Source organism: Rhinatrema bivittatum, chromosome 15, assembly GCF_901001135.1.
Source record: "Rhinatrema bivittatum chromosome 15, aRhiBiv1.1, whole genome shotgun sequence".
Taxonomy (NCBI): Eukaryota; Metazoa; Chordata; class Amphibia; order Gymnophiona; family Rhinatrematidae; genus Rhinatrema; species Rhinatrema bivittatum.
The window spans coordinates 63,565,549-63,579,159 of record NC_042629.1 but is presented as its reverse complement, the minus strand read 5'-3'; the positions used below and the strand labels follow the sequence as shown (position 1 = coordinate 63,579,159).

Sequence of the window (13,611 nt, the reverse complement as noted above, 5' to 3'; positions counted from 1 at the left end):
TCTGCTACCAGGATTTCAGCTCAAACTCTACCTATGCATCTTATTTCTCTATAAAGAAAAACGAAGCAGATCAAAAATGGTCTTAAAAGAAGGCTGGGGGTGAATTTCCGCTTTTCTTATATAAATTGCTGCTGGCACAGAGTCCCGATTCCTGCAGCTTTAATCAATTAGATAAAATATTTTACGAAGGACTTAATAGTCCCACCCTAGGGGCCCTCATTACTTGCAGACTTGCTCAGGAGACCCCCTCTGATGGGGCCAAAAATGCCACACTAACACTCTTTTCTCCTACAATTTCTTGCTCTTTTATATTTCAGAATTGAATTTATATATCTCTTGTTCATGCTCCCAAAACAAGGTCCGTGCATCTGAGAGCCGCTGAGTTACATCAGCTGCTGGCACCGCTGCATGGAGGAGGATCCGCAAGGCCCCACAACTTAGGGGGGAGGGAGTTGCAGAGCCGCGCGGCGGTTCATGCGACGCAGATGAGCGGCAGGGTTGCGGTGAAGAAGAAGAGCAGTAAGGCCGCGTAGCGGTTTTCAACCCACCACGCAGCAAAGATGAGAGAGTTGCAGGGCCGCATGGCAGTTTCCAACCTGCAATGCAGCAAAAAAAGCGGAGGAGCCGATCTGTAGGCTATGTGGCGTTTTGCAACCCACCCTGCAGCAAAGATAAGAGAATTGCAGGTTCCCAACATGGCGCGCGGCGAAGAGGAGGAAGAGCTGCAGAGCCAGATGAGTTGGGAGAGTTGCACGGCCAAGATGAGGAGCTGCAGCCTGTAGGATCACGTGGTTCCCAGGTGACCATAAAGAAAAAAAAAGCCTCCTCACAGCAGAAGTGGAGGGCTGGGGCTGCTGGGAGAGGCCTTGGTGTCAGCATGTATGTGTGTGTGGGTGTCTGAGCAGAAGCAGACTGTGTGTGTGTGTGCTTGAGCATGTGTGTGTTTGTGTGAGGCAGCTCTGAGACAGATGCAAGCTCTAGGGATTATGGTTCTAGGTGACCAGAAGGAAAAACAAATGCAAGGCAGTTCCCAACCTGCCCCATAGGAGAAGCGGAGGACCAGGACTTCTGGGAGAGGCCTTGGTGTAAGCATATGTGTGTCTGAGCATGTGTGTGAGAGCAGGCATGTATGTGTGTCTGAGTATGTGTGTGTGAGAGCAGGCATGTATGTGTGTCCGAGTATGTGTGTGAAAGAGGGAGAGTGCATATGTGTGAGGGAGCACGGAGACAGATGCAAGCTCTAAGGATGATGGTTCTAGGTAACCAGAAGGAAAAACAAAATGCAAGGCAGTTCCCAACCTGCCCCTCAGCAGAAGTGGAGGGCCAGGGCTGCTGGAAGAGGCCTTGGTGCAAGCATGTGTGTCTGTGTGAGGGTGTGTGTCTGAGCAGAAGCTGAGTGTGTGTGAGAGGAGGCATGTGTTTGTGTGAGAGAGCACAGACAGATGCAAGCTCTAGAAATGATGGAATAAGGTCTAAAATAGTAGTAAGTTGTGGTTTTTTTTTTAGAAGTAATTTCTTCAGTTTATATTAGGAAAAGATGTTATTGAAGCATAGGGTATTCTCTTCATGTGTGTCTGAACATGTGTGTGTTTCTGAGAGTGCGTCTGTGAGCATGTATATGTGAGAGAGGGATCTTGTGTATGTGCATGTAAATGGGAACATGTGCATGTGAGCATGTATATGTAAGAGGGAGTGCATGTGAGAGAGCATATGTATGCGTGTGTCTGTACAGATATATATCTATGACAGAGAGAGGAGAAAGTTTATGCATCTCTCTCACTAGTCAGCGTGTCTGGAAATCAAAAGGTTCCAGGTATGGAGAGCATGAATTATTTTATCCTTAGTTTTAATTTTTGGATTCTGTTTGATGTGTCTGCTGTTTTGAAATATTTTATTAGTGTTTGAGAAAATTAAAAGAAATTGTAATTCCTGTGTAGGGATCTATAGCAGCCTGGTTTCCTAACAAGAGCTTTTATTGGTATTCTGGGCCCTGGTGTAATGTATGCAGTGTTGCTTTTTCATAGATAAGGCTATTAGGGTTGTTTATGTATGGGAGGTTTACTATATTATAATGGTAATTCTGTTTATTCATGGCTTTCTGAGGGCCAAGCCCACATCCAGCACACATTACAAAAAGTCTAATTCCATAGGAGCTCCAAGTATCTTTTTGCAGAGTTTTCTGATTGGCACCAAGGGAGTACATGTAAATTTAATATGCATTTTATTTAGGCATTTTATATACCATTGTTCCAATAGAAGATCGCAACAGTTTACAAAATCAACATTCATATTCTAGGTCAACACAACATTTGAAACATGTTAATTAGGGGCTAAGACAGCAGTTTCCGTTACATAAGGTCCATTTCAATAACCTTTGTGTATTAGTCAGTAAGTTTCTTAATCCCTTCAAGCAAGGCCAGGGGTCAATCAATCATATTCATAAAAAGAATATTTCAAACCAGTTAATGAATAAAATATCAAAAATTTCCAAACACCAAAAAAAGTCAAAAATCTGAAGAAAAAGAAATCCAATAAAAAATGTTCTATTCACCCCCCCCCCCCAAAATATTTTAAAAGAGCAGAATCATCAAATTACACCTGATAATTAAACCTAATAAGGATTTAAAAATCTGCTCTCCATACCAGGGATCTGATTTCCAGTCACCCTGAGACTGTCGTGGTTTGGGGGAGGAAGGGCCACACAAATTTTATCTTCTCTCTCACACACACATGCACAATAACACATTCATTCTCTTACACACTCCGCCTCACAGATACATTGTGTGTGTGTGCCTATGTGTGACAGGCACAAAACATACATAAACACACAAGCTCTCACAAAGACATATTCCCAGGCTCATAGGTTCTCACACAGATACACGCATAGGCTCTTACAGTCACAGCACAGACAGATCCACTTATACACACACACACACACTCTCTCACTCACAGGATCAATCTCTCGCTCTCTCACACATTTTTGGACCTCTTCATCTGCCCCTGACTCCGGGGAAAGGCCGGCAGCACCTCATCTTCTGCCACAGGTTTGGAGGAAATGCCGCTGGTACTGCAGGACTTTGCTTTTGCTGGCGGTAAGTAGGAACCCCGCCAGCACGGTACTTCGCACCCCCCCCCCCCCCCCCCGTTAGTACACCACTTCCTGCTTGGGGTGGGCGGAAGTTGTGCCCGGGAGTGCACGCCCGCATGAGCCTCTCCTTCCATCGCCAGAGCTCTCTTTCTTCGGCAGGTTAGGCTCCGCCGCCGGCCCGCCTCCTCCCCCGACTGTGCCACTCTTTGAAAATGCAGGGTATGCACACCCGGTTGCGCCGGCCTGAGAGGGCATCACAATAATTGTTCGCACAGGGCAGCAAAACAACTAGCATCGGTCCTGCCCCCAAATCTCGAATGCTGGCATGGAGCATTCAGGTCCCGGTGTACAGCAGCTTTTTTTTTTTTTTAAACAAAACACTTTTAATCTCCGGTAACATAATCAATATAACCGTAAACTTCGTAAGCGCCTATCGTTGCCAAAACAACTTTTTTTTTCCTTGGAAAAGTTGGCAGAGCAGCCGAGCAATACGAAACCTTCTAAGTTCCGGATCTAGGAGGCAGAGAGGGCTTATAATTCCCCCCCCCCCCCAAAAAAAAGGTTTTTGGCTCACATTAGCAAACTTATTAAAATACTTTGACTAAAAAATGAGACAGAATATGAAACGTCAGAAAAGGCAAACAGGGCAAAAAGACGGGGCATGGTCCAAAACAGCGCCCCAAAATTACAAATCCTCGCTTATTTGTCTCGGTCTGGCGCATCGGGAGCTGCTCCACTTCTTCCCCCTTTCTGTCCCGGTCCGGCGCCCGAGAAACGAGAAAAGGCGCGCGCGCGCGCCTCCCGAAGAACGCAGGCAGCGGTCATTGGCTGCCGGCGCCTGACGTCATCGAGGTGCGCCACGTCTGGTCTGCCTCCAGGAAGTTGGCGGTGGCGGACTCGAGGGGTTTGCCGGGGAGGCCCCCGAGTGACGGGTGAGTGCCGGCCAAGCTCCCCTACTTTAACTTCCCGGTGGTACAGTGGCCCCGAGGGAGGGGGTCGCAGCAAATTCGTGGGCAGCTCGCTGACCTTTTTCTTGAAGTTCCGGGGGTTTGCCCTCGAGCAAGAGCATTGTATTTAATTAAAATTAATTAGTTAATTTAAGTTAAACATTTTAAAAAAATTTAAGCCACCGGACCAAGGTCATCGCCTTCTAGAGTAACAGCTAACTCCCAAACGATATAGCAAATATGCATTTTTAAGAATGTAATCAAAAGTAATACCTTGTCACAAGAGAGCAGCTCTCGATTATTAAAGGAGAATTTTAAAAGTCCGATGCACGAATATGTTGGGTTCGCGGGCGCTGAGCGGATTTTAAACGTCGCCCCTATAAGTGGCGGGGTGTAGTCTGGGCAGAACATGAGCAGTTCGAGCTTTAACCAGAAACTTGTACGTAAACACGCAATCTGATGTGCAGTGCGGCCTCCTGCTGCCTAATTTTACTTCTGCTATGGGTGGTGTGTAAGGGGGGGGGGGCCCCCCAAAAACAAATAATAAACCATTTCAGAGGGGTGTAAAGGCTATCAAACTAAGGGGGTTTGGAGGACCTAGCTAGTAACTGGGCGAACTGGAAAAACGGGCAGTGAAGTTGACATGTGTCTTTTAAAATTCCCCACTTATTTTGTAAAAATAGGATTAATCCACTTAAAATTGCATGCGCACATATACATGTGTATGTTATAGCCGCTTCCCTGAGTGCGGACTGATAAACCTGCGCACATGTGTGCTCATGCACTGGTTTGAAAATTACTGCCCCGTGAATAGGTGGAAGGCTTTTTAGGTAGCTGTTGTTATATATTGTGTTTGGGGTCAGACATCCCCCCCCTAGAGCCATTGGCCAGTCAATCGTAGCTTTCCCCTTGTGAGCTCATGTGCAAATAATCCAAAAAAGAAAAGTATATCGTTTTTATCCTTTAAATATTAAAAATATAGTCTTTTCCTGGTCAGATTTATAATAAACTAATAGATATTTTATCTGTGTTTTTTGAAATAAAGGGTTTATAGAACTATTGGTTAGCTTTATATTTTTCTAGACTGTTCTCTTTAATCGGTGGTCATCAAGCTCCGATACTTCCTGAGTCACATTAGAAGCAAGCTGAATTCCAAATAGGGAATCTTCATTACATTTATTCATAACAAAGTGTGAGTTCTGATTGATTCTGTGTATTAAATTGTGTATGGTAAAAGCAACAAGTAAACAGCACTACTAGAATCTGAAGTATCCATATGGCTGTTTTGTACATTTTTTGGTCTCATTTGTGGGTAAACTCTCTTTTTTGTCTTACTATATTTTTCTTACATTTTTATACCTTTTGTATAGCTACATCACGTCACCCTGATTTTTTTTCCCCTTCATATGGTGGGAGGTTTCAGAAATACTATTTTCCCAAGAATGCAGTAAATTGGAATGACCAAAGTTGGTATTAATTTTTTACTGACTACTAAAGAATATAAATATTTTTTTTTAGTACTGCTTCTTTAAAGCTTTAAAATGACATGTTGCTCATAAGTTTCAAACTAATGGCCCTAAGTACTGAATATTTTTCCCATGGGCACAATATGGGAAAAATCAATAGTAAGGTCCCTATGTATTCCTGTTCTATATCAGTGTAGACTATAGAGCATCCTTGATTTGTTACTGTCAATATTTGCTGTGTATAAATCCTGTACTGTTTCTTTGTCCTTTAATATTGTGTATCGATACACAGTTCACTTTGCTGTCACTATTCTTATTCTATTTTTGTCCAAAGAATTTGACAAATCACATTTTGTTAATTTGAACTTAGAATGGTTTCCATGTTCTAGTTTGCCCTTGAATGCCGATAGCCATTAAATGAAACCCCCATTAAAGCAATTCTAAGTAATGTTTGTAAACATCCAGAAGCAAGTTCAATATATTAAAATAAACCCTTCTTATGGCGGAAGAATGAATTTCTCTGTCACAGAGGGTGAAATATATCTGGTGTTCCAGGGACACAGCTTTTAGAGTTGGGCTGTTGGCCTGTAGTGGAGTGGCTAGTTGTGCCTTGTTTGACAGATGTGTACTGTAGCAGAGGGAAGGAGGAGCTTCAGGGTTGCTGATTGTTTTGAGGTTTTGTTTTTTTGTTCTTGGCCATCAGTTGTTTCTGTCACTTGGTATTCTCTCATTGCTTACTAGACTAGTAATGTCTTCCTTCCAGAAAATTCCACCTGTGTAAGGAGTAGTGCTGGTTATTTATAGTGGTTGAGATGCATATGCACAGTTACTGAGGGCGATACCATTTTGACTGATTTAAATTGCAATGTGCAAAAAATAATAATCCTTGCTCTTATTACTATTGAATCATTAATGTTAATTATGCCCCTGACCACTGCATACTAAGTTTTATCTTCAAATCAGAAATGCTTACAGTACCAGGCATAAAAAGCTCAGAAACAATGATTACTCCAGTTCCAGTCTTGTTCAGAATGTATTCTGGATTTTTTTCTGTTTTGCTCATAAGTTTGCTCCTGCTGCTTTTTGGCTTCCAGCTCAATTGGAACAGGGCTTCTTTGCGCTGCAATGCCATGAGCTTCCATTCGCAACTATCTGTGTCTGCCCCGCCCCCCGTTATATATACTCCTGCTCCCCTCAATTCACTTTAACAGGCCATTGCAGCGGCAATCCTTGGCCAAGGGGCCACACACCAGGGCGCCCTCTGGAACCTTGCAATTGTAGATCCTAAGTGTGGCCACTAGATGTCACTCATTTTGTACTGACTAGGACTCCCTTTCTCCTAGGGGCTGTGAACACGTCCTCCACAGCATCTCTAGCCTCGGCCAATCTGGGGAGTGGAAACCTGGGCTGGGAATTGAACCCAGGTCCTTCCATGTTCAAATGGTCAGGGCTTTTCCAGTCCTGATGTGTGGCCACATAGCAGTTGTGCAAAAGTTTCACACAGAGTGCTTCAAGAGAATCCAATGGGAATAGGTTTATAACTTCATCATTTCAGTTTGTAAATGTCAGATGACTCTTGTCCTGTGCCCAATGTGTTTTCTGAACAAGATTGTTTGCTGGAATTGGAGACTCAAAAGAAAATGCCTTTTCCAAGCAAGGTTTGGATCAACATTTTCCTTTCACTTACCGTAATGCAGGTGCACTTTGCAAAGATGGAGAATGGAGGGCAACCTTCGATAGTCCAAGTCATTTTATTGGCCAGCAGTTCAGCGGTCACAGCCATCCTGTACGCCATTTACCGACAGAAGTCTCAGAATATTCGGACACTGAAGGTTAGTAATTCCTAGGGGGCAGAGGAGGCTGGCGATGGACCTGCCCCTAGCAGAACTCTGTGTAGCCCTTCTGTTGTTCACCCCTGGGGCATCCTCTTTGTAAACTTTTCTCTCCTTCTTGTCCCCTGCGGTGTACAGGGAGCCACAAGATTGTCTTTAGATGAAGACTTGCAGAGGATTCTCATGGAAGCACCAGGGAAGTGCATCCCCTATGCAGTTATTGAAGGTACATTAGATGTTTGCAGCCAGGACTGAAAATGTGTACAGGAGTCAGAAATAAGAATCCTGCTTTTGGGCTCTTATGATGCAGCTGAATACCAGAGAGTATGGGTAGTTTCTGACAGTGCTGAAGGTAATAGAGGAAATGTAGGTAATCACATAGCTGGGTCTGTCTGGCAGGGTACTTGGGGGACCTTAGAGGCTGAATATTTGAGCACCAGTTTTGTGGTATGGCGTGGGAAGGGGGAGGTGCTGGGTGAGAACTAAACAGGGCGTCTTGTATGCTTATCCGCTCAAGAAGATGGAGTGCCAAGGCGAGAGACCACAACAATGGGCCTGGACAGGGAGAAAGATCTTACAAGCAGTCGCACCCTATCGCTGGAATCTATCCTTAGAGAGAATTGGGCAGACTGGATGAGGTGCTTGGTCTTTTTCTTCCGTCCTGTATTGTGTTAATGTTTATTACGGATACATTCCCAAGATGTTGCGAATTAGGGATGTGAATCGTTTTAGGACGATTAAAATTATCGTCCGATAATTTTAATATCGTCTTAAACCGTTATGGAACACAATACAATAGAGATTCTAACGATTTATCGTTATAAATCGTTAGAATCGTGAGACGGCACACTAAAACCCCCTAAAACCCACCCCCGACCCTTTAAATTAAATCCCCCACCCTCCCGAACCCCCCCCAAATGACTTAAATAACCTGCGGGTCCAGCGGCGGTCCGGAACGGCAGCAGTCCGGAACGGGCTCCTGCTCCTGAATCTTGTTGTCTTCAGGCGCCATTTCAAATGGCGCCGAAAAATGGCGGCGGCCATAGACGAACACGATTGGACGGCAGGAGGTCCTTCCGGACCCCCGCTGGACTTTTGGCAAGTCTCGTGGGGGTCAGGAGGCCCCCCACAAGCTGGCCAAAAGTTCCTGGAGGTCCAGCGGGGGTCAGGGAGCGATTTCCCGCCGCGAATCGTTTTCGTACGGAAAATGGCGCCGGCAGGAGATCGACTGCAGGAGGTTGTTCAGCGAGGCGCCGGAACCCTCGCTGAACGACCTCCTGCAGTCGATCTCCTGCCGGCGCCATTTTCCGTACGAAAACGATTCGCGGCGGGAAATCGCTCCCTGACCCCCGCTGGACCTCCAGGAACTTTTGGCCAGCTTGTGGGGGGCCTCCTGACCCCCACGAGACTTGCCAAAAGTCCAGCGGGGGTCCGGAAGGACCTCCTGTCCGTCCAATCGTGTTCGTCTATGGCCGCCGCCATTTTTCGGCGCCATTTTGGAAAATGGCGCCGGCTGAAGACAACAAGATTCAGGAGCAGGAGCCCGTTCCGGACCGCTGCCGTTCCGGACCGCCGCTGGACCCGCAGGTTATTTAAGTCATTTGGGGGGGTTCGGGAGGGTGGGGGATTTAATTTAAAGGGTCGGGGGTGGGTTTTAGGGGGTTTTAATGTGCCGGTTTTGCGATTTTTCGATTTTCACGATTTTTCACGATATTTTACCCCCCCAAACGGCAACAATACGATTCCCTCCCCCTCCCAGCCGAAATCGATCGTTAAGACGATCGAGGACACGATTCACATCCCTATTGCGAATGCTGCCTCCTGATAGGGCTACTAAATATTACAAACAGTCACAGATCTCTGAGCACATCAAAGCATCTGCCTAAAATGTTAACATCGGGTTTTTTTTACTTTATGTTTCTTGAATTTTTTAATTATACAAAGGACAAACCTTGCATGGAAACATTGAGAGACACATAAGAAACAAACGAATAAAATTTGTAACAGTAATATATAACAAATCTATTCTCTCCCACTAATAAACATCAAAAAAAGGGGGAGGGGGAATTGGAAATAGAAAGAAAAATAAATCTTTCTCCTCTTATTTTAAGGCAGTGGACAGCATGAATATAATCACTGATTATCCCTATACAGACTCTGGGTTAATATTGAGTCTACCCCTTCAGCTGGTCAGGTTCAAAGAAATTAAAGGTATTAGCACCTGGCTTTATAATGCATTTGGAAAGATATCTTCAAAGAAATGAAGCTAAAAGCTGAGAACGCATAGAAAGAAACCGCTTACGTCGATCTGGCGTTATCTTAGCTAGGTCAGGATAAATTCTGACCAAGCCTCCTTAAAAAAGAAACTTCAAAATCCAGAAAGTAGGACTTCATCAGCAAAGAAACATCTCGCTCATAATAAAAAGAAAGCAACAATGTGGACCTTTCAATAACTTCAATACTGGAATTCTCCAAATAAGAAGTTAAATTCATAGAGTCCACATTCACTCGAGGTTGAACTTCCGATTTAGTAGCAGACAAAACCACTTTGTCAGTAGGAGGTGTCTTCTCTGCAGGAATCTTTAAAACTTCAAGAAAATGATGCCTAAGAGTTACTCGAGGCAGTTCACCCATCACTTTGGGGAAATTTGGGAATCTCAAATTCAAACGTTTAGCCGGGTTTTCCAAATTTTCCATCCTCCTAGAAAGGGAATGACGCTCACAAATTAAGGTAGCGTTTACCGACTTTAAACCTTCCACAGCACTCCCCAGAGATGGTAAAGACGCCAAGTGCTCCTGTAGAGCGTTCTGGTGATCTACGGCGACCTTATCCTCTGATGGTTTGGCTTAGGTCCTGCTAATTAGGTCCCAGAGTGAGGCTAGGGCGACCACGGCTGCCGCAGCTGCTCACCTACCGAAGTAGCCTCAACCCCTGAAGAGACAAAGAGGAAACGCTGTTTTCTCCTGCTTAGATTTTGAGTTTGCTGTAATGGGCGTAGGGCTCACCCCAGCTCCCAGCGAATTGCCGACGGCTCCCTCCTCACGGGGCCGGGGAAAGAGGTCATCAACACGCACCCCTTAGCAATGCCGGCATTCATCAGGGTCAGCGCAGGCAGTGGAGATCGGACGCCAGGCGGGCTAGGAGACGCTTCCCCCGGCGAGAACAGAGCTCCTCCCTCTGCCTCGCCAACGGGGCGTACTCCGGAAGGGTCCATTGATCCTGGGGAATAGAGGGTGTGGAAGGGCAGACCCTCATTTCCCCCCTTTTTTTTTTTTTGTGAGGCACCAGAAAAAGAAACTTAAGCAGCAGGTAAATGGAGAACAGCAGGAGAGCACTACTGTTCACACCGCCACCTTGGGGTTAACCCCCAGGGTTAACATAGTAAAAAGGACAGAAGGGCTTTGATTACTGTTCCAACATTCAGGGCCCAGTTTACTTTTTCCTACTGCCTTGTTCGTGCCCTAAAATGCCCACCACCTGGTTGTACTTGATAAGCACGACTTCGTCCGTCAGATAGCATGAAATTACCTGCTTCAGAGATGTAACTTTCTTTGTGTGTCAGTTCTTCTTTCGCTGCCGAGTACTTCCCTGCATTTCAGGTCAACACAGAGCTGATAAAAGAAAACAAAAACCTTTTGAACTTGAAAAGGGTAAACCGTTTCTGTATTTTTCCCCTCTTCCCAGGTGTGGTCCGATCTGTCAAAGAAACTCTGAGCAGTCCGTTTGTGGAAAGCTGCAGGGGAGTCATTCAGAGGCTGTCGCTGAAGGAACACAAGATGGTGTGGAACCGGACCACGCATCTCTGGTGGGTCTCCCCTCTGTTCACCGCTGGCCCTGGTGTCTCTTCTAGGCTAAAGGAAGTGGGTTATTCTTTGAAAAGAAACTGGTTAGAGCAGCAGGTCCTAGGACTTGGTCTCCTGTGAGTATAAGACACTCGGTGATCTCCCATTGCTCTGACTGAGCAGTCCAGGCAGATGGAACTGGATGGCAGTTCGCTGCTCTCATCTAGTTCAGTGGTTCACATTCAGCTCTGGCTGTTAGAGCTGACAGGTGCTACCATCTGAAAGCAATGTGAAGAAATGAGCGAATGGGCTCAGTCCGAAATGATTACTCGCTGTCCAGTCTTCAATCAGTTTGGTTGATTTGTCGTAACTTCCTGTCCTGGTTACATACACTACAGGCAGTTTTAAGGAAAAATGCAAATACAAAACTGCAGCTATATCCATGTTTTTATTTTTTGCTGAGTCTCCAGAGATACTGAATCTTTGTTTGATTTCTTCTTCATCCTGAACCAGGAACGACTGTGAGAAGATTATTCACCAGAGGACCAGCACGGTGAACTTTAACCTGGTGCCCGGGGAGAGTGACGGGACGCAGGTAGCAGTGAGGGTGCTCAGGCCCCTGGATGCCATAGAGCTCAGCCTGGAGACCGTGTATGAGAAGTTCCACCCTGCCATGCAGTCCTTCACCGACGTGATTGGCCACTTCATTAGCGGCGAGCGGCCCAAGGGCTTGCAGGAAACGGAGGAGATGCTGAAAATTGGAGTGGCGATCACGGGGGTAGGGGAGCTGATTCTGGATAACAAAACCATCAAGCTCCAGCCCCCAAAATCAGGCATGCAGTACTATCTCAGCAGCCTGGACTTTGACACGCTGCTGCAGAAACAGGAGTCTCGCCTCAGACTCTGGAAAATCCTGACTGTCGTCTTTGGCATGGCCACCTGTGCCAGCCTCTTCTTCATCCTGCGACGGAAGTACCGGCACCACAAGGAGAAGCAGCACTTGCAACGCATGCAGGACGAGTTCCGGGCGGCACAGGCACGTCTCCACTCCGAGCTGCCCATGGAAGGGGAGGAAGGGTTGAAAAATGCCTGCGTCATCTGCCTGAGCAACATCAAGTCCTGCGTCTTCCTGGAGTGTGGGCATGTGTGCTCGTGTGACGAGTGCTATCTGGCCTTACCAGCTCCAAAGAGGTGTCCGATATGCAGGGAGGGGATCTCCCGCATCGTTCCTTTGTACGATAGTTAAAACGCTGCCGTGTCTGACAACAGCCAGTGTGTCATCCTCTTTGTAGCCATGTTCTGGACACACGGCTCACTGAGAGTTGGGAGGGAAAAGAGAATAGCAGAAAAGGGATGCCGGGACTGTCCCCTGGCCTGACCAAAGAATTTGCACAGAAAAAAGTTTAATGACAAGATCAGAATTTGGCAGTAGTGGTGGAGGAAGAGTCCTTGCAGGCACCAGCTGAAAATGCTTTAGAGCAAAATAGCCCAAGTCACAGAACATGGAAAACCTAACAGCAACCATTGGGGGCAAATCTAGGAAGCCACTATGGTGCCATGGTTAATAACCCATGCAAGTTTAAGATTCAGCTCCCTGCAGGCCTTTTCCTTCATGCAGTCAGCAGCCGGGTGCGCTGGCAGACATGATACTGGTTGATAACAGCTTTTTGTGTGTAAATGTTATAATTAAAAAAAGAAAAAAACAAATGTGGACTGTGACTTGGAGGAAGGGAGTGTGAGCTGGAGTCATCCCTCAGTTCCTGGCACAGTGCGCAGTTCTAAATGCTTTACTGCACCTGGGGAAAACTAGGTCCTTAGTGGGCCGCTATGCCTTTCTTTTAGACCAATGGGGGAATTATCCGAGCTGATGGGTGTACGTGAGCTTCTGAGACCAGGTCGGGCCCACGGTCTCGACAGCTGGCGAGAAACAGCCTGGGATAATTCTGCCACGCACCTCCAAGATTCCCCAACACATTAAGCGGGTAGGAAGCAACAGCACAATCTCTGATTTTGGCACAGGAAGACGGGAGTGCCCCATGCAGTTTTACTTTATTTTTTATTTTTTTTTTGTATGGAGTTTGCAATTGTCACCACCTCTGATTTTTCTTGTACTGTAAACCAAAAAAATAAAACTTCTGCTATGCTTCTGGGAAAGTGTTTGAACTTTTGCGTTTTATGTGGAAATAATAAAATCTGATACGAACAGACAGATCTCTGAGCTCTTCCCTTCGCTTTGTACGTTATTTGAGGGCTTCGTTGCCGTCTCGACTTTCGATTGTGCAGTAACAAAGTGTACTGTAATGGAGTTCATGGGTGCACGGGGTAAGCTAAAAGGGCAGAGCACACATGAAGCGCCTGATTCCACAGTGGGGGGGGGGGGGGTTGGGGCTCCCAGAACGTAATCTGAAAGCAGCCGGGTCTGTCTGTCTGGCAGGCTGCCTGTTCTGGAAGAAGTAGAAGTCCTAGTGGTGAGGCAGGCGCTCATGTAGGCAGAT

The 13,611-nt window shown here is 46.2% G+C and overlaps 1 protein-coding gene across 2 annotated transcripts; it reads left to right on the top strand.

Annotated features, from left to right (window-relative positions):
* The first annotated feature begins 3,868 nt into the window (after positions 1-3,868).
* MUL1 (mitochondrial E3 ubiquitin protein ligase 1) lies at positions 3,869-13,327 on the top strand. Of its 2 annotated transcripts, none has more exons than XM_029578974.1 (5): positions 3,869-4,020; positions 7,199-7,333; positions 7,472-7,559; positions 11,019-11,139; positions 11,630-13,327. In XM_029578974.1, exons 2-5 carry the CDS (start codon positions 7,214-7,216, stop codon positions 12,360-12,362), a joined length of 1,062 nt encoding a protein of 353 aa, XP_029434834.1. In that variant the 5' UTR covers positions 3,869-4,020; positions 7,199-7,213; the 3' UTR covers positions 12,363-13,327. The 2 variants fall into 2 exon arrangements, with proteins under 2 accessions (XP_029434834.1, XP_029434835.1); XM_029578975.1 differs by lacking the exon at positions 3,869-4,020 and adding an exon at positions 4,072-5,227.
* The last annotated feature ends 284 nt before the right edge of the window (positions 13,328-13,611 follow it).